The sequence below is a fragment of the Microchirus variegatus genome (assembly GCF_963457635.1).
Source record: "Microchirus variegatus genome assembly, chromosome: 10".
In the NCBI taxonomy this organism is placed as follows: domain Eukaryota; kingdom Metazoa; phylum Chordata; class Actinopteri; order Pleuronectiformes; family Soleidae; genus Microchirus; species Microchirus variegatus.
Window position 1 is genome coordinate 13,696,286 of NC_139811.1, and position 20,213 is coordinate 13,716,498.

A 20,213-nucleotide genomic window follows, 5' to 3' on the forward strand; every position below is an offset into this window, starting at 1 on the left:
GCTGCTCGTCCATTAAACCTGATTACAAAGAGCAAATGAGTATCAGGATGATTCATGTAGCATTTGTAAATCAAACACATACTTTTTTACCATTTACTTTCCACTCTTGGTCTAATAAGAATTCTTTTCAAGGTGACTGAGATTTTCCTTTGAATAACTTATCTTTCGGAGGACCATGAGCCTGATCTGTGTTGACTTTATGCTTGGAAAAAAGAAATCATAAGACTACCGCTGGCATTAGGATTGGAAATAATATCACCAGAGTTCTAACCAGATCACCGTATCTCACTATGCAACATCACGCAAATATATACACACACACACACACCTCCTCTCACACACAAGCACACACATAAACAAGTCTGGGAACCCGAGGGTACACAGCAGTGAGTGTTTGTGCTCTCGATGATATTGCGGTCAGCAGTGTGTGAAAATTTAATAACAGAGTTGATGTCAGGCACCACATCTCACTGGGTCTGCCATGTCGGGCTAAAGCATGAGTCCCCTGCCATGCATGAGCCGTCCATGCTCCACTGCCACAACAAAACACTCACAAGTCAGTAAACAGAGCAGCCAAGAATCCCTGGATCAACACGAACCCGTGTTTTTGTTTATCTATCCGTATGCCTTTGTAAGACAACACTGAACATTCAGAGGTTTCTGACTGAGTTCTGGTCAAATCTGGTATTTCTGAGAGGGAACTGGAAACCTGTGTTTTAGGACTATATTTTATAGACTTATTAAGGATGGGTTAACCCCTTAGAACAACTTATGTGAACCTTATGTTTTAATTATATACAGGATGTGCAATATTGAGTTTCTTATATCCCTTTTTTTCCAGCAGAACCTTTCATTTTCACCAACTATATAAACACACCTGAGCAAAAAGTCCTTAATAGGTTTAAAATCCTCACAGTTCAAAGCTCACCTGGCTCGTTTTTATGAGCAAAAAGAAAATAAAAAAAAACACTCTATTTTGTGACTTCCACAGGATTAATGCTATTTTGTATCACTACTAAAAATGTGATATAAAATGAATCACAACTTTGACTCAACAACACATAAGAAGATGAAAAAACACACCCACATTTTTTAAAAGCCTCAATATGTGACCTACAAACACACACCCCCAGGATGTCCATATAAGGAGTGTATTATTCCCATGGCTGCATCTGTTTGCATTTGTCATGTCTGATACACCAACACCAATACATAATTACACTAATCTGCAGATATGAGCGATACGAGTCACGTGACTTGACTCTAGTCTGACTTAAGTCAGACTTGAGACTTGAGAATCAACTTAGACTTGAGTAAAATGACTCGAAATGCCTTGACTTTAGGCATATTTACATTTTCTCAAATATTAACTGTTACAATGAAACATGCATTTCCTCTGTAGTTTTATTTATTTTTTTATTATATCCTTTTTTTTTTATATATATATATATATAAATAATTCAGTTGTATGGGGCCATGAAGCAGTCCTGACACTGTATGAGTAATACAGTGTTTCTGTTACAGTATAAACTATAGACTATTTTCCTCAATGTGGAATATCTGGGAAATTGTCTTCGTCTCTGACTATCTTGATTGATTTAAAGCAGGGACTTGATTTGACTTAAGGTTAAGACTTGCATATTTGACGTATTCCCATTTCTGCTAATCTGCATTAATTTGCTTTTTTTCCCTTTTTAATCTTAAAATAAATCCACATAGCTCATGTGATCACTGCAGTGTGTGCATTCCTCACTCCGTGATGTTGGTGGCACACATCAGTCTTTACAGCCTAGTGAAGCAGTTTTATGATTTATTTATTGATAATGATTTTGGAATTTTGGATCAAACCCAAGACCTACAATATGTCTATAGTTTCTATTTGCGATGGAAGAAAGACACTGAGTAATGATGAAAATCAAAAGATGGTAGCAGCAAACATGTAGTTATAAAAATGTCACATCCTCTTTTATTCAGGACAAACAAATCACCATGTCTTGAAATCTTGAAGGTTAATGAGTGAAATTTTGACAATGCCACAAATCTCAAGCCAACTTCTTTCCTCATGGGAGACATAGGAGAGACTTACCTGAGTTGAAAGCTGTATGCAGCAGCCCGGAGCCGTGATCGGGGTGCAGATTGCCCCTTTAAGTCACAAACAGCTCCTGTCTCTCATTAACATAAATATTGATCTCATAATCTTTGCGTTTATGCAGCGCTCCTCGTGGAACACCAAACATCTCAAATTGGGAAAGCTTGACATTGACTGATATATCGGGCCACAAATCGTGTCTGAATGAGATGAGAGCTGCCGTATTTAGCTGCTAAGCTCTGCATTTATGGAACACGGACCTTGACTCGCAAATTATGTTCTATTCCTGTCATCACAACATCTCACCTAAATACTCCAGGTTTGTGTCGGCGTTAATTACACCTTCCTAATCCCTTTGAGTCAACAGCACCATTGAAATCGCAGAGAACCTTTGTACTGCTCGAGTCTCTCAGCCTGCCATTTACTGTGTCGCCTTTTTTTTTTTTTTTTTCTACTTGCGGCATATAGGGCACGGACGATATATTTATATGAGCAGCACATCCAGCTGGTCTCGTGGTCCCTGAGGACGTCTGTCAGGTAGAGATGAGCAACCAGTGAGTGCTGCCAAAGTTTAACTGAAGCTGTCCCCTCCCCCCCCATTTGAGAAAATGATGAAGCAGCAGCTAACAAAGTCAGAGTTCAGCAAGAGAGTAAAGAACATTTTGTGTACACAGAGTCAGGGCTGTTAACAAAGTGCACTTGTGTGCGTGCCTGTGCATTTCTCTTAAGCTCATTATACATTCGTGTATAGCTCAGCTTTAGGTGGACACATATTTACACAGACTTTGAAATGCTTCTCAGATTTGATCAGTGGCAATAATGCAGTGTCCTGTCTACATCAACTTTTATTTTGTATAATGTGTGGTAAGAGAAGCTAAATTAAACGCCACTTTGCCTGGCAAAGCACTTAGCCATGTTTCATGGTTTGCAAAAATCTGCCCACAGTCACCTCCGAAGCTGGCAGTTTAACCTGCTACGACGTGTTTGTTAAATGAATCCCAAAATAAAAGTGTAAAAATGCCCATTTGGAACAATTTCCTGGATTTCAGCAGGCGATCAGGTACAATTCCAGGGTGTTACATTACCCCGCCAACACATAGCCAGAAATGTTTGTAATGTTCTTACTTTTTCTTGGAAAGAAAGTGAGCAGGCAAATTTCTTCATAAAGCTGCAACAAAACAACAACCATAATGAGATTTAGCATAAATATTACATTCAGGCCTAGGGGGAAAACCCAAAGAATATAGACTCCCTTTCCCCACCAGCAACACACTAAACAAACTATTTTAAAGTTTAAACAATATGTCCGCTGGCAGTCTGGCGGTGAACGGTTCAAGGGAAGTTCTCTGTAGCTGGGATAATCTGGCTTCCACAGGTGCCGGACCAATCGGCTCCCGGGAGTCACCGAAAACACGATGGATCCACCATGTACCACCGCCGCCCATCACACACACACTCACACAAGCAGAGTGAGACAGACATGAGATGCAGACAGAACTTTGTATGACCCTGGGGTCATAACAACAAACTTTTAGAAGTTTATATGCAGCGGGATTTCATCCAGAGCTGAACATGTTGGTTCGACGTGTCTTACGCGTCTTGCTGCTTGTACTACGTGCAACATTTACTGCTGCTGCTGTGAACGACCTAAAAGTCTGTCCGTAACTTCACATCCTCTTGTTGCCTTACATAATACGAGCTTGATTATTTAACAGTCTCATGTGCCATTCATACAAGGCCAACACATTAAATTATGTAACTCTTCCTTCATTCAGAGGCTCATGGACAAATGTCTTAGAGAGCAGGCACACACACACACACACAAACGTGTTATATACATAATATATATCTTAGTGGGGACACATCATAGCAGCTCAGCTCCTTACCCTAACCTTAACCCTCACAACTATTACCCTCTTAACCTAAACCTAACCCTAAAACAAAGTCTTAACCCCCGAAAAAGCCCTTTAAAGTTGTGGTACCCAGACAAAATGTCCCCACAAGGTCAAAATGTCCTCCCAAAGATAAGGTTTGTGCGTTTTATGGACCTCACAAAGATGTAAATGCCGGTACATGCACATACTGGAAGACTCTATTCATCCACAGTTTTACCCAGCACTCTCTCAGCATTGTAGCAGCCAGAGGAGGAAGATATGCATAACACGACGATCCTGATCTTGGCAGCAAAGTCAATCTGGACTGGCTCTCAGGCACACGGATCCTCTCCCTCGGTGTCAAAGGGTCAAAGTATTGTGGTTTTTTTAACCCACTCTCTGAACGGGAGCTCAGCCGTGTTCGGCCATCTGCCATCATCAACCTGTAGCCTCTTAAAATAAATAAATAAACCAGACTCTGTAGTTCAATCCAACGCAGGATGGGCTTATTTCCAGACAGTGGGAACAGGAAATTCATATTCATAGTAAGCAGGCACATGGGATCTATAAATAGGGACTCTGTGGATTTATATCCTCTCACGCACACGTACAAAAATGGATTTATGTCCCCAAGATCCCTTTCCTGATGAAAACCACATGATCTGCTAATGTCAGTAGAGAGCGCGGCTTAATCACACTGGGAAAGAGTGTGTACGCTCGGCGGGTGGGTAGAAGGGAGGGCGGTTTCATCTTCTAGGTAGGAAACGTTAGCTGCTGGTGATTTTGTTAGCAGTGTAGTGGAATGATCGAGATAATACACTTATCCACGGCCCCTCTGGGGCGAAGGCAAGGCAAGCCACCGACATCCGATTGTATTCCACGCAGATAACAGGATCTCAAAGAGTCACATATCACAGGGTCGACTATGGAAGTCTATCCCACAAGTCAACATCAGATAATAAAGTGACGACTTACTGTGTCTAATATCCAGCCAAGAAACTGATTTTATTTTTTGCATGTTTGTGTTTTTATTCCTACTGATGAGCTGCTGGGAACAAGGTGAATGTAATGTTTAAACCTGCTTAACTCGGATAGCATCTTGCTCTTTATTACTAATGCAAAAACAGAGACATAAAAGGATAACTATTCGTTTTTATGGACCTTAAAACCATGTGAAATGTTTTGACTTTAATGTCATCTCTTATACCTTAACTGTGTTCTTGTGCATCATTTCAGAAACAGGCTTCCCTTTTCTTTCTTTCTTTTTTTTGTTGCATTCTTTCAGAGATTTAAAGAATAACATGCTCGTGCATACGCTGTTAATAAAAGGTGACAGCCAGCAGCCACTTATCTTGGCTCAGTACAAAAACAAAGGCAATGGAAGGCGGAAAAACACCCCTGATTCTCTGCCAAGGTAACAAAACCAGCCTATTACCAAAAATATCTCATGACTTTCCATCCAGGATCAACAGAGGTGCTGAAACCAACAGCTGGCAGTGGGTGTGAGAGGAAAGTCGCACACTGGACATGTCATCAGTTCATCACAGAGAAATGCTCACATTCACACCTACATTCTATTTAAAGGAGAAAACAGTAGTCATGCCCTGGTCTGGCTGAGTTTTGAACCTTGGATCTTGTTGCTGTGAGGCAGTTTTATTCCAACACACCACTGCTTGATACTGATGAATATTTCCACTCACTCTTTGTCACCGTGGTAGCGGAGATTATTGCATTGTATGTATTATGACATATGCCAAATAATCCCCCAGTAACACCAGTATGGTGAGGTATCATCCGCAGACGTTATCGTTTTATGGTCGTGCTGTTTATTTGTCAAATGTGGGAACACATATTTTTGGGAGCACCTTGAGTGAAGCACAGTGAGAGATTTGTAGCCAGAGAAGAGCACACGGTTGATGGCTTAAATTTGCAGTCCACACAGGTCCGTGATTTAAGGAGGCGAGAGAGATTTAAGCTCTCATCTTTGCAGGCGGAAAATTATAAATCGCTGCCTGTCTTTTCGGATTTATGATTAAAGTTTCTTTTGCAGAAATCCTGAATGAATGTAAATGGTCCCTGCAGGAATACATCACATCCTCTGTGGAAATAGACAACAAAATGTGGGATCAGACAAAGCCATTTGGAACATACTCTGCTCAGGTTCAACACTTTATATTCTGACATGAAGCATTAAGGAGTGACAGATTTAAACATTTTCTGCTCGTCTTGAAAAACACTGTGCGATGCTGAACAGAATGGGGTTTGATTGAACATATTCATTTAGAATTCCCTGGCTCCTTGATCTTCAGACGGATGGAATTACAAGCTGTCATAAAGAAGCGGTTTCCTCCGCTGCTTTATGTATTTCTTCATCTCAGCCTTTACTGTTCTTATTTTTCCGTTCCCACACACCTTTCATTTCAAGAGAAAGTGAAGCCGATATCGTCTGAGTCACAGTGGTCATTTCCCCCCTCCCACAATAAGTGAATAATAGTAACCTGATTATATTTGATCCAGAGGAGGCAACATATCGCCTTGCACAAAAAACGAAGCTGAAAAGCGAGCACACTTCTGTGGCTAATTTGAAAATGGCTGCCAGACAGAACCAACGACGGGAACAGAGTATAACGTTTTTTTTGATGCATAATTTTATAAAGGCAGTGATACAAGCTGAAGGGGGTTTGTGGGTCTCACTTATAGTCTGTGACATCCAAAAAAACAGCAGATTTCGGATTGCCTCAGAGAGCACTGTCTTCTGCACAGGCTTCTGCTCCATCAAGCTTTAATCACTACGCCAAAGGACTTCTCCAGACTCAATACTGAAACTTGTTTTCCTCACAATCTTTATACAGCGCTCGTTCTTGAGGGCTCCGCAGGGACTCGGTGTGCAAAAGAGAGGGTGCTAGGAGCAGAATGGTACATTCATGCTCTGCCTCCCCCTCTTCTGTCTTCCCGTTGCAGATCTGTACGTGTATCCAGAGACAATCCAATAGAGTCAGTGTAATTAGATTTTAATTATGTGATTTTCACACACTTTTAATATTGTGTGATGCAGAGAGAGAGAGAGAGAGAGAGAGAGAGCCGGATGATCCAGAGCGCAGAGAACAGTGTGTGGATATGAAGCAAAGCTTTATAAAAAATAATTCTTCAATGTCACTGGATCCAATCATGAGGAAAGATATATCATAAGGGAAAGCTAGCAACGACCACTGAATAGGTAATTCTGTTTTTGTGATGCTATCATTGCATTGGTAGCTGTGGCGCTTGCTCACGGGAAATCTCCCTCTCAAACTTTGCCACGGTGGGAGAAAAACAATAACTTATGTCTTCATAGGCAGTACCACACACACACACACACACACACACAGTGATGCACTGACAAAACACTGTTCATCCTGTTGAATCATACCACTGTCAAAGAGACAGATGATAACGGTAATATTGCAACATGTTTTCACTTCAATTCCCGCCTCGGTTAGATTTCATTAGTGCCATGTGACACCCTCTGAAAGGTGATTTGTCTTACACCAACCTGAGGGAGAATGGTCACAATTAAAGCAGAAGGGATGATGTAATAGCAGTAATCAATTTATCATAAGCTCCAGCACAAACATCTGTCACTGCCCTGTCTGTCATTTCTCCTCCCTTTTTTCCTCGTGGAGGTTGAAAAACTGATGAAGAGAAATAACTGCGTTGTTGGACGAGTCGTTCTTTCCACAAGGAAACGAACAAATCTGCAGTCATGAAACTTCTGAGAAGATTCTTCAATGTGTTTTTTTCTCTTTGTTTAAACTATTAAATATTTCCTTTAATAGCTTGTTTGTTTTGATTTGAGAAACAGATTTTACAGATGTGGCCCTGCGATGGACTGGCGAACTGTCCAGGGCGTACCCCGCCTATCGCCCAATGTCTGCTGAGATAGGCACAGCACCCCCCGTGACCCTCTGGTGGAGGAAAAAGCGGTAGATAATGGATGGATGGATGGATTTTACAGAATGTAAAATTGAGAAATGGAGCAAAAAAAAAAAAATTAACAATATCAGACTTTGCACATTGTTACTTGTGACATTGTTAGTAGTCTGTTGGATGCCCCCCCCCCCTCCACCCACATCACACAGAGAATGGAAAAAGCTCACAGTGTCCTACATTGTAGCAGCTCCCATAATCCACATGGGCTGATTTTTTTTTTTTTCTCTTTCATTTCCACCTGGACGTCTGCCAGTCCAGAGGATTTCTCCACTGTCGACAGCATTACAGCGCCCGGTGAGAGGACACATCCTCTCGGTGTGTATTGTGGCTGCTCATACAAATGATTTGACTATACCACCTGGACAATCACACACACAAAAAAAAGTGTTGCATTAAAAATAGCAAGCTTTAATCTCTATCACAGTTTTAAGTTTTAAGTGATGAATGCATGACCTTGGCAAGGGTTACACTCTGAGCTCATCACCAAAGCAGTGCATTTACTGAGTTGCCGCTTTAATTGCCACACCTTTGACTCTGTATCTGGGTGAGAAAAGGACTTTCACATCATGGCAGAAAGGTGCAAAATATAAATGAGCGCTCCATATTATGAAGAGGACTTCAAAACACATTTTTCTTTTATCTTTTGCCTCTCAAAAGATACAAACTGTGCACAAGCAAAAGCACATATGGTTCTCACAAAAGGCCATTCATCATTTAAACAAAGCATTTTTTTTTTTTTTTTAAGTACTTCTGCATTTTTACATAATGTGCCGCTAATGGGAAAACATCATGAGGATAAAATGAGGGAAAATACACTTGCTACAGGTACGAAACCTTTTGGATTTTACATGAAAACATTTTTTAAACAGACTCTCAAAAGAACAACAATTACAACATGTTGACATATTCAAGTCCTTTGAGTAAAACATTCTACGCTGTCCAGTACCCATCATTCCAAATTCAAATATTGATAGCGGCATTTTAAAATGGCTCTTATACCATTAAGGAGTAAGGAGTTCACAAGCAGGACAGAGAAGAAGCTCTTTTGTCTTTTTTTCCCCCCCTACTTTCATGTTAGGGGGCTTCATCAAAAAGCTTTGTTTTCAGTGTTTTTCACAGTATATCAAAAATATCTACCATTACATCAAGGACGGACAGAAACACAAGCCGCAAAGCCGTCATTTTTATTTTCTAAGTGGTGCCTCAATTACTTGATTTCCTATTTCTTTCAAAAAAATATATCATATCCATGAATCAAGATTTACTTTTTTTTTTTTTTTTTTTTTGTGAGAGGCAACTGGCATCAAAGTGCATTTCACGGTGACATTCATAATGTCTACAGAGTGCAGCTCTCATTTTGACTCTCCTCTAAAATTCAATATTTCACTGATTATGACAAACGCTATCAATTGAAGCAGCGGTGGATCACTGGGGGCTGCTCACTGCTAAGATCATTCATTAACACAGATAATTACAACCCAGATACGGAATTAAGGAATGTCCTTGAAGGTCAAGCGCAGAACCCTGCTGTCGCTGGGCACTCGGCTGGCGTCCACAGCTCTGTTGATATGCCAGTGCTGGGCAGCTGTCCGATACTGCTATTAACCTGAACAGAGCCACCCCATCCATAAAGCTGGGATATGGCAGCTGCTCTGGGGGGTATTAGGCATAGATTTACAAGATTGAAAATGTCCTCCCTCCTTCATAATCTCTGGTCCTTTCACACGCACGACGGGCCATATGCACACGGACATACACACACTCTTCACTCTTGCGTAATGTTACCATTACGCTGCATTGATTTGTTTTGATGTATGAAGAGAAAGCATGTGCTGTCATTCCTGAACTGGACATCCATTCACCAGTTAGCCCCATGCACAAACTCCTGTTAGACAATCTGCCATGTTGGGATGCCTCAAAACAACCAGCAGTGCAGGGGATGTGCCCGGGTCTGTTTGAACTCGTGAGCATCCATCTCATTTCACTCCACGCGTGGTTTGATGTCTCGCTGCTCTTCACACAGCGAGGAAGCTCACAGCATGTAGTGTGCACTGTACGCCAGGAGTACTGTTCCATAGTGCATCAAAGTCTGTTTGAGCGCACATGCACCGCGGATGCAGTGCAGCATTGTCAATGTGTGTGTGGATTTGCAACTAAAAAGAGCTGGTTTTTTTGTTTTTTTTCCAGAAAAGAGTTGAAAGAAAGCAGATCTACTGAAGTGGGAACACAGAATGACAGCATGTCACGTCGTTACCATTCATGTAATGTCTTTAGGATTTAATTTGGATAGACACATCAAGATGTGAGCCCAATAAACTACACAGGCAAACATAAATATGTAAAGATGTTGCAGATACCCCTTCCTTTGGGATTTGACAGAAGCAACTAACAGTCAGAATACTCTGCCTCTGAATCCCAGTGACCATACTGGATTCCTTATGTAAGATCCTTTAGGAATCAAAAGCACGGTCTTCACAAATCTCCAGGGCTGCTTTACTTGCGCCGCCAAACACTTCCACGTTAGCGTCAATCCAAGGGACCACATTGCCTGGCATGTAAGCCGAGCAGTTGGCTAGACCCACGATGTCCACAGGCCGCAGAACTCGGTCCCACATGTTGAACTGGCTCAGCTCACCCACGAAGGCCTGCGTGGCGTCAAAACGGCCACCGACTATGTCCTTCATAAAGAGAGCACAAGATGAAAGTTTACTTCTGAAGGGAGAACTGTAAACACAAGTGAATTCAAATGAATCAATTCTGTTTGAGTTTCATCAGTCTGCCCAACGACGCTGGATATGTGTCAGTGTACTGCAGTGACTTTAAGACATCAAAGTGTTGTGCAATCGGCCCACTATTGTGCAATTTGGAGAAATCTCACCTTGTGTGCGACTGAAACTCAAAGCAGCGCAGAGCACCTTAGGCTTCCGAACGAGTTCAGTGTGAGAAACTTGCTCTCCACGGGGATTATTCTGACGTCACTGCACATTTCTTAAGCACACGTGGAACCGCCATGAAACTAACCCTCAGAATAACCTGCTTCTGCCATTCCCAATGGAATAAAGCCACAGTTCCGCAGTAGTTTGAATGAGGTAAGACCGAAAAAGGCCTCACTAGCGTGAGAAGAGTCTCTCTGCCGGCTCTCTTGTGTTTTCTGCTCTGTGCCTCTGGCTCCGGGCTCAGGGGAGAATACACAGGTCGTACTGACACACACACACACACACACACACACACACACACACACACACACACACACACACACACACACACACACACACACACACACACACACACCAAAACCTGTTCTCTAACACCTAAGCTTCTTTACTGTTCCCACCTGCTCCTGGCCAAGGATGATTACCCCTCCAGGTTTAATTGGGTGCCAGGGGGCCAGGTTGTCGCCGGTGCCCAGACGCTCGCCATCCTGGTACGCCTCCCAGAAGCCATCTCTGGTTGTCCAGGTGATGCAGATGTGGTGCCAGCGGCCATCACTCACAGCCAGCGGGAGCTGCGCCACCTGTTTAGACGGTAAAGGGCAAAAAGGGTGAGTGACATAGGGGCAGAGAAGGGAGGGGCCAAAGTTCAAGGAATATGGAGAACGGCAATTAGAAAGGTTAGTGGCTTCAAATAGTCGGCCCTCTGCAATTCTCCAGAGGAACCGGTGTGACACATACAATTTAGATTACCCAGGTGACATCAAGGGGTTAAACATCCTTCAAAGCTGTTGGGTTGCTAATAGCAAAATTGTGTCCTCAGCTTTAGCGCTTTGTTCATAGATCAAAGCGGAACAAATTTTTTCTTTCTACAAAACAGTGAGATCATTGTCCTCTGAGGATACAGCACCAATTATGAGTGTACAACTCATTAGTCTTTTTCATAATGAGCCTTCAAATCCTACTTCACACTCAGATTCTGTTGCAGATTTACAGTAAGTATATGAAGTTCAAGGTGTTTGCGCTCATAAAAGCAGTTCACCTGGTGATCGCTGCCAGGTGGCATCGCTACAACAGTTGGGACTAGACATGTGGGAACGCTGGCAGGATTATTACAAAGTCTGTCTGGGTTGGAGGAGTGTCGGCCTCACTGACTGTTTAAAGATTTACAAACTTGAAATGAAAATGAAACTTTGCCAAAATATTCTGCAGCACTTAATATATGACAGCCACGTTACTGAGCTTTTTATTAAAACATTATCCACGGGGCAAAATGTGACTTCAGAATCAGAATACGTATTCCTTTAAATCACGACAAATGGTTTCATTCACAACACAGAAGTACAATTTTGTGGTCAAGACATTTTGACAATGCTGAAGGAAAAGCACAAGTCATCATTAAATATGTGCCAACATTTGCAACATCTGGTACCTGTATAAGGAATACAGGTTTTACAGGTGTAAATAGCCACTAATTTACGTTTCAAACCATAAGTTTATTTTTTTAAACGAAGAGATTAATGGTGATAAAACTGATAACAGCAGCTTGAAGCATCAGATTATAATGTGCACCCTTGCCAGAAGAACTCAGTGCCAATTAGACCTGCAACTAACGATTATTTTTGTAGTCGAGCTGTCAATTATTTTCCCAATTAATCGATGAATTGTTTGGTCCATAGAATGTCAGAAGAACATGTTAAAAATACATTGATCAGTGTTTGTCAAAGCTAGAAATTATGATGTTCGCGAAAAGTCTTGTTTTGTCCACAAACCAAAATGATTCCGTTTTAATGATTTCTTTGTTATACGGAGCAAAGAAACCAAGAAAACATTCACATTTAAGAAGCTAAAACTATCAGAAATCTTGTTTTAATAATGAAAAAAGCTTCAACCCGATTATTGATTATCAAAATAGTTGGCGATTACTTTAGTAATCGATTAATAATCGATTAATCGATTAATCGTGTCAGCTTTTTAGTGCCAATGTTTTACAACGGCCACATTTGAACAAAAAATGGACATACCATAAGCATGTTATGACGCTAAAAATGTTCCCTGAGGAAAGAGACACAGGATCCTGGTTAAGATGTTGTTTTATAGCAACAAATAACCTCTCGCTGCATAACCACCCACAAATACAAAATACAGACGACGCTGCACTTTTTTAATATTGTTGAGGCAGCTTCCCTCTTAGCATGCAGCAAAGTGAACCGAATAAACAATGTGCCCCGGCAGACCCTGTTATTGCTGTGAACAAGTTCAACACATGGATGTGATGCTGCTCATATTCACCAGCACTCACTCGCTGCTTTGCTTGATTTCGCTGCATTCTTTCACAGTTTTATTCCTTTTTCTGCCAAAGTCTGATCTTTCACTCTTTCCCCTTCGCTCTCTCTCCTCAGCCCCCTATCACCTCCAAAGCTCTGCGGCTTTTCCACTGCGTAGACCTCCTTTTCCTCTTTTTTCTCTCGCTCATACAATCTCTTCCTGCCATCTTTCTCTCATCTGTCTGTCTCGAGCACATGTATAATGCATGGTGACGGAAAAAGCTGTGAGGAGAACCTGCCTGTACCAATAACGCCCAACGTAAACAAAACATTGGGGTTAAAAAAGAAGAAAAGAAGAAAGTCTCCAATGCACTGGTTTGTCCCCCCCCCCCCCCAAATCTGCCCTAATCCAGCATTGCGCTGCTGCAGAAGCAGCTGTGCCATCAGGAAAATCTGTTGTTGTGTCTTCCAGCTTACATTGACGTAATTACAATTTCCCCTCCTATTAAGGCTAAATGCCGTGAAATATTCATGGGTGCTTCCACCACTTTGTTTCTTGTCTGTTTTTGTTAATTGAAATTCACATAGCTGAGTGAAAATGCACTGTATGCAACTGCGTATGGCAGAAAGCGTAGATGAGAGCTTCGAAATGAGCACACAAGGCAGCACACGTTCTCTGATGAATTTCTCTTTTTCTTGGGCGTGTGCAGAATGTGGGTCAATGATATTAAATGTTTATAAGGGGGCAAAATTAAATATTCAGAGCTGATGGTCAGTGAATCTCCACTGCTCCACATGCTCCGTGCCACATGTGTTCATGCATTCTTTGAATTTAATTAGCATGAGAGCAGATTTGCATGTCCTTGCATTGGTGCCACGCAAACGAGACTCAGGCTATACGTTTACATGATGACGGTCTGAACAGAAGACGCAAAAGTGGCGTCGCGTCTTCACTTTTTATTCCGTGTTTAGACGAGCGTTTTTGGCAGGAAACCTGCGTGCATACGGTGACGCTAAAGTGTGTGGAATTTGAATGGGTATGCATGCCAGGCGGCTAGGTGGTGCTGTGATACACTATCACACAACACCGCCATGTCTGAGCGCACGCGTAGAATCTTCCTTCTACTCTTATCTGCGCCGCGAAAACCAAAACATGGCTACCGTTGGTAATAAGAAGAAGTTTATTAGAGCTGCCAGAGCAGCTTGAAGGTCCGGTGCATGGAAATAATCTGACATGTTAGTTTATTTCCCTGTACTGGTGCATGTAGGTGACATAAACGCGTACGCGACGTGAGCAGATCTGAGCAGAGTTTTGCGTCTTGCCAGTGTATACGGAAAAAACGCTACGGTGGAGCGTATTCAAGTTTTACACTCTGGTGGATGGTTTCAGATTTTTGCGTTTTTAAGCCCCAAAAATGCCCTCACCACTTCCGATAAAATATTTTGTCGTTCGGACCCGCAAGCGTCCTCGTGTGACCGGGGCCTCAAACACATAAAATCAGAAATCGCCATGCAAGGCGCCACGTTTTCATTATGGACTGACCTACCTTATCATTAACCAGCAGCTCAATGGGGTTGTTTCCCCACTCAATGAGGACTATCTCGTTGGCCTGACCTGGTACGCCGTACGAGAAAGGGGTTCCAATGCCAGGGCTAGCGCTGGACTTGAGCCACATGCAGACGGTGAAGGCGTACATTTCTGGAAGGCTTTTCTTGATGCGGCCGTACAGGTAGTTGGTACGAAGAGGGAGGGCCACCTTGAAATCCTCAGGTGATTTGAAAGCGTTATTAGCTGTGAAATTGAGAGCACACATGTGACTCGGTCAATAAAAAGGATGAAGAAGAATTGTCAGAGGATGGTTGTAGGAAAGATGAGGAGGAAAGGGAGACAGATGAAGGTGAGAATTGTAAGAGCCTTAGTTGGGAAGTTTACCCCAACTGCCTTCTGTAAGCTCTGCTGCTTTTAATAAACGAGGAGTCCGGGAAACAAAAAAGTTCTCTATGCACATAATACAGCCAGTGATTAAGTTGCCAACAGCAACATAATTGGGAAAATAGTTCAAGAGAAAGATTGACTAGTTTGCATTCTATCAAGCAGTCTGTCAACTGCCAGAGAACAAAAACAATATACATCACAACAATAACACACTGTATATAAGTCACTGTTGTTTACTTCACTATGGGATTTTCTACTGGAGCAATTTAGTTGACCCTGTTTATACTGGGTCAGTTTAAGTGGATCACAGTATATAAACGATGTGGCTTCTGATCAAAGATAACAAGATATTTCATTTTTAATAGACATGAAATGAGACATGGATTGTGCGCGATATAGACACGAGAGAAAATCTTGCTGAAATCTTAAAAAGGAGAAGACAGTAAACAAGACAAAGTGGGTTCCACCCAGGAAACGTGCTGCATATTTGAATAGTAGTAGAAGCACATTTCATCTGTATTCCACCATTTCTCTCAGGATATGGTGCAGCTGTAACACAGTGAGGTTTATAACGCAGGCTCGCGTTGGCTCCAGGGTTTATCTGTGAAGAAACAATCAAACCACTTTTCCCCATTGGTCTATACAAACGTAGAGGAAAAGAAAAAAGTCAACAAAAAATGTGTTGCTATTGACATGAACATGATAAATCACACAAAGGCAATATTTATTTAACGACGCTTGTACACATATTAAGTGTACTGTCTCATAACGGAGGCTCTGTATCCTAAAAACAGCCAGTGACTGATTCACCTGCGCCTCGGCGGACATGTTAAATTCGGCTGTGATGAGTAGTGAGATGATCTGCTCGAATCCATTTCCTTTGGGCGGAGATATATTCTGTTATTTTGACGTAGCTTCAAAGTGATAGCCTAGAGTGTGGACATCGCTCTAATATTCCTTAAACTAATTAAGCAGTCAGTGTTGCTTTCCAAGTCCTATTTTAAGACCAGGAGATGGATTAAGAATGGTTCTAAGAAAAAAACTATGCTGTTAGGTTTTTACTTGCATCATCAGAACCTCGCACAGGGTTTGACTAATTAGTGCTAAATCTGGAAGACAACAACAAAAAAAAGTCTGGCATTAAATCCAACCAACAATACACAGCGCCCATTATATCGCTTACTTTTCTCAAGCTCGGTGATCCTCTCCAGGAGGGAATTGAGAGTACTCTCGGTGCGTTGGCGGTGGGCGGCTGTTTCATTGTAGAGATGGCTCTTCTCCTCCTCCAGCTCAGCCACCTTGCGGAGGAGCTGGGTCTCCAGTGCCTCCAGACGCTGCCGCAGCAGCTCCCGCAGCTCTGGTGGCAGAGGAGTCAGAGCAGAGACACCTGCAGCTGACACGTTGGTGCTGGGCAGACGAACACTTTGCTGCTGGGAAAGCAGAGAAAGAAGAGAATGCAAGTGAGCACAACTGATAATGAAGTGTGTGTGTGTGTGTATGGGTAATTAGGTAGGTAGATAGGTAAGTTAGTAGGCATGTAGGTGGGTATGTATGTATGTATGTAGGTCGGTGGTAGGAATGTAAGTATATGTATTTGTGTGTATGCAGGTAGCTAGGTAGGTAGGTAGTTAGATGATAAGTAGGTCTGTAGGTAGATGGGTAACTTATTAGGCAAATGGGTGGGTATGTATGTAGGTAGGTTGAAGGAATGTAAGATATTTGTATGTATACGGGTAGGTAGGTAAGTTAGTTGATAGGTAAGTTAGTAGGAATGTAGGTGGGTGTGTAGGTAGGTAGGTAGGTGGTAGGTTTGTAATTATGTATTTGTATGTATGCAGGTAGGCAGGCAGGTACGTAGGTAGGCAGATAGGTAAGCTAGTAGGAACGTGGGTGGGTATGTATGTATGTATGTAGGTAGATGCTAGGAATGTAAGTATATGTATTTGTATGTATGCAGATAGATAGGTAAGTTAGTAGTCAGGTAGGTAAGTAGGTAGATAGTTAAGTTAGTAGGCATGTAGATGGGTATGTAGGTGGTAGGAATGTAAGTATATGTATTTCTATGTATGCAGGTAGGTAGGTAGGTAAGTTAGCAGTCAGGTATGTCAGGAATGTAAGTATATGTAATGGTATGCAGGTAGGTAGGTAGTCAGGTAGGTTTGTACGTAGATAGGTAAGTTAGTCGGCACGTAGATGGATACTATATATATCTATATATAGATAGATTACCATTCAATCTTCATAAGGACCTCAATTTGTAGTACATCACTTCACTGACCTTTCTCATTTCCCTCCCCCTTTTTCACATCATTGATTTTTTTTTTTGTACAGACATAATCATATGAAGTTAATGTGTCCCTGTAGCAGACGTTCATTGGTGACCTGCCAAACACCAATGGCTGAGTTGGGTATTAAAAGGTAGACACCACATGTGACATCACACAGAGTTCACACCAGGCATGATCAGAGATGTTTTTTGGGAAAGGGGGACAACAACTGCACGTGCCCATTGGTGGCACAGAAAGGGGAAAAAAAATACATTCTATCATATGTTCATTTTTAAATCTGATGACGTTTCCCTGCATAATATCTGCTCCACACTCTAATGTTTAATTCGTTTTCTCGGACTCAGTGTTACCAGGTTACCAGGTGTCCCTGGTGATCTGCCACAGAAGGCAAATATATACAAAAGCAATGTCCTGTGTGCAACTGTTGACATATGCAGATGTCTTTGATTCGTGAGAGAGGTCCTGCTCCAGGGAGTTACAGCAGCACCGGGCTCTCAATAATCATTATGTTGAGCAGATGAAGATCAATATACATATGTCTTTAAAATGCAACATATTATGTGTCTTTCCCTGCTGCAGGATACGTGCTTTCTTATGATGACGGTATTAAAGCTTGCAACTCACGAGAGAAAGATTGAGGTTCTTCAGTGCAACATATTGTATATAAAATAACCTTGAATTTAGATGACAAGTATTGTAACTGATTATGGTTTCAGGGCTGTCATATGGTGAAAAATGTCTTATATTGTTGGTGTGACATAAGAGATAAAGCCAAGGCTGATCAACCTCTGAGAGGACTTCACTATAGGTGACCTCAATATTAGTTGAATGTGATCTGAGTCTGTAATAGAAATAATGCATGCAACAGAATCTAAAGAAAGGGCTCTGGAATCTGCAAGAAAGACTTTCGTCAGCTGCTTTGACTAATTAGTCACATGGTAGCGAATGTAAAACATTATGTGGAACACACGCACACACACACTACTCATAAATAATGCAAAGATGCATTGCACCACATACATGATTACAAGATTTCCTTTGTTGCTCGTTTTGACTTATTTTGTGTGATCCAGCACAAGAGCCGTACTTTAATAATAATAATACTGGTAAAAAAAACTGTTACTAGGCAAAGGCTTGAAAGACATTGCTGATGCTGAAGTGCATAGGCAATGTTATGCAGTAATTTAAAGGCTGTGGTGGTCAATGTTAACATTTTTCGCTTTGGGTGGGAAATAAAGGCAAAGTGGTTTTCTGGCACGTTTACGCACGAGCTGCGTGTTTGTGCCATCTTACCTCCAAGTTCTCCAGGCGACCCTTGAGACTCTGCATGGTCTTTCCGAGCTGGTCTATGGTCTCGCCGGGGTCCCGGGGCAGGTCGCCCATAGTGTTCTTACCGTAGTCCTTCCGTCTGGAGCCCTGCACTCGGGACTTTCCCTGAGGCGACACCTCAACTGTCACCTCGCAGCGCGTCAGCTTGGAGTTGAGCTCCTTAATGGTTCCCTGTTGGCTCACGATGGTCTCCTTCTGCTGCAGGATGGTCTCCCGCAGCTGAATGATCGTGTTCCGCAACTCGTCCTCCACGGGGCTGTTGCTCTGGACGCGGTTTCCCGCAGAAATATAGCCGCAGCCTGGCTCAGCACCCGGAGGAATGGCGTTACAAACGAAGCGGCTACCTGTGGCGTCCTGGGTCCGCGCTGTGCGTCCACTGACCAGGTACAGCAGTCCAACCACTAAAGTCAGCATCCCGACTATAGGATCACAAACTCCGCGTAATATATCAAAAACAAACGACTCCCCAAAATACTGACGAATAAACCTCTCTCAGCGACATTCAAAGTACAATTAAAAGATCAAACTAAGTTTATAAAAAAATATCGCACTTCTACCAAACACACAGACAGTCCAGTCTGAGGGGGGGAAACAACACAAATGAATCTAAACTCTTACATTCAGCAGGTGATTTAAAGTCAGGGTTTCTTATTTCCTTCCCTGGTAAAACAACAAAAGTTGCATGATGCTGTTTTATCTGTTAAAAATCCACTTTGGTTCGCAGGGAACTGAGTTTGGCTTGCCTCTCCTCTCCTCTCCGCTTGGTTAGAGTCAGTGAGCGGTGCTGAAAAGACAGCGACGCTGCTGCTCAGCCAGATTACAGTGGGGAGGTGCGCACCGACGCTTCCGCTCATCATCTGCGCTTATTCAGCCTCAAACCGCGTCATCAAGTCCCAGTGGACTCCAGTCTCACGCTACGGAAACGTCTCATTGACTTTTTATTACCTGTTTATACGCGCAAAAGGCTCAAAGATGATAAACAAGAACACATAAAAAAGAGTGAATGATCCAAACAAGCTCTGTCTGGTGATGTTGCTGCGTATTTGTCTGTGTTACGGCAGCCTCTAAATACTCTGAAAAGTGCAAGGATAAACCAACTATCCATCTATCCATCTTCTACCGCTTCATCCTCCATTTAACCAAACACCGAGAGTTATGACTGATGATCCACCTGGGTGTTAATGTTAAATTCCACAATGTGTCTGAGTCTTTAGTTTGAACTAAATTATTCCAAGAGGACACACTCTGATGGTCATATTTTGAGTGGAAAATCTAGTTTTAATCCACATAATATATATATATATATATATAAAGTTTGTTTTATTCTCACTAGTTAATATAGAAAATAGTTCACATCCATACACAGCATTTTCTGTGGTTTTTGTGAAATTTCACTCTTTAGGTTTGTGCCTTGTAGGCATGTCACTGTGGAGTTACATTCGGTGAAAATTAAAATGATTGAAAGGATTACAGATTGGTGACATTGAATCCACGTCTTGCTGTGAAAATATAACCAGCTCTGGGAGTCGTG

General features: G+C 42.1%; 1 protein-coding gene across 1 annotated transcript; it reads right to left on the reverse strand.

Moving 5' to 3' along the window:
* Positions 1–10,382: 10,382 nt before the first annotated feature.
* Positions 10,383–19,096, reverse strand: nptx2a (neuronal pentraxin 2a; the record flags this gene model as incomplete). The annotated part of the gene is made up of 5 exons (XM_083896116.1): positions 10,383–10,610; positions 11,267–11,446; positions 14,677–14,921; positions 16,249–16,495; positions 18,647–19,096. 5 exons carry the CDS (start codon positions 19,094–19,096, stop codon positions 10,383–10,385), a joined length of 1,350 nt encoding a protein of 449 aa, XP_083752242.1.
* Between the last annotated feature and the right edge of the window lie 1,117 nt (positions 19,097–20,213).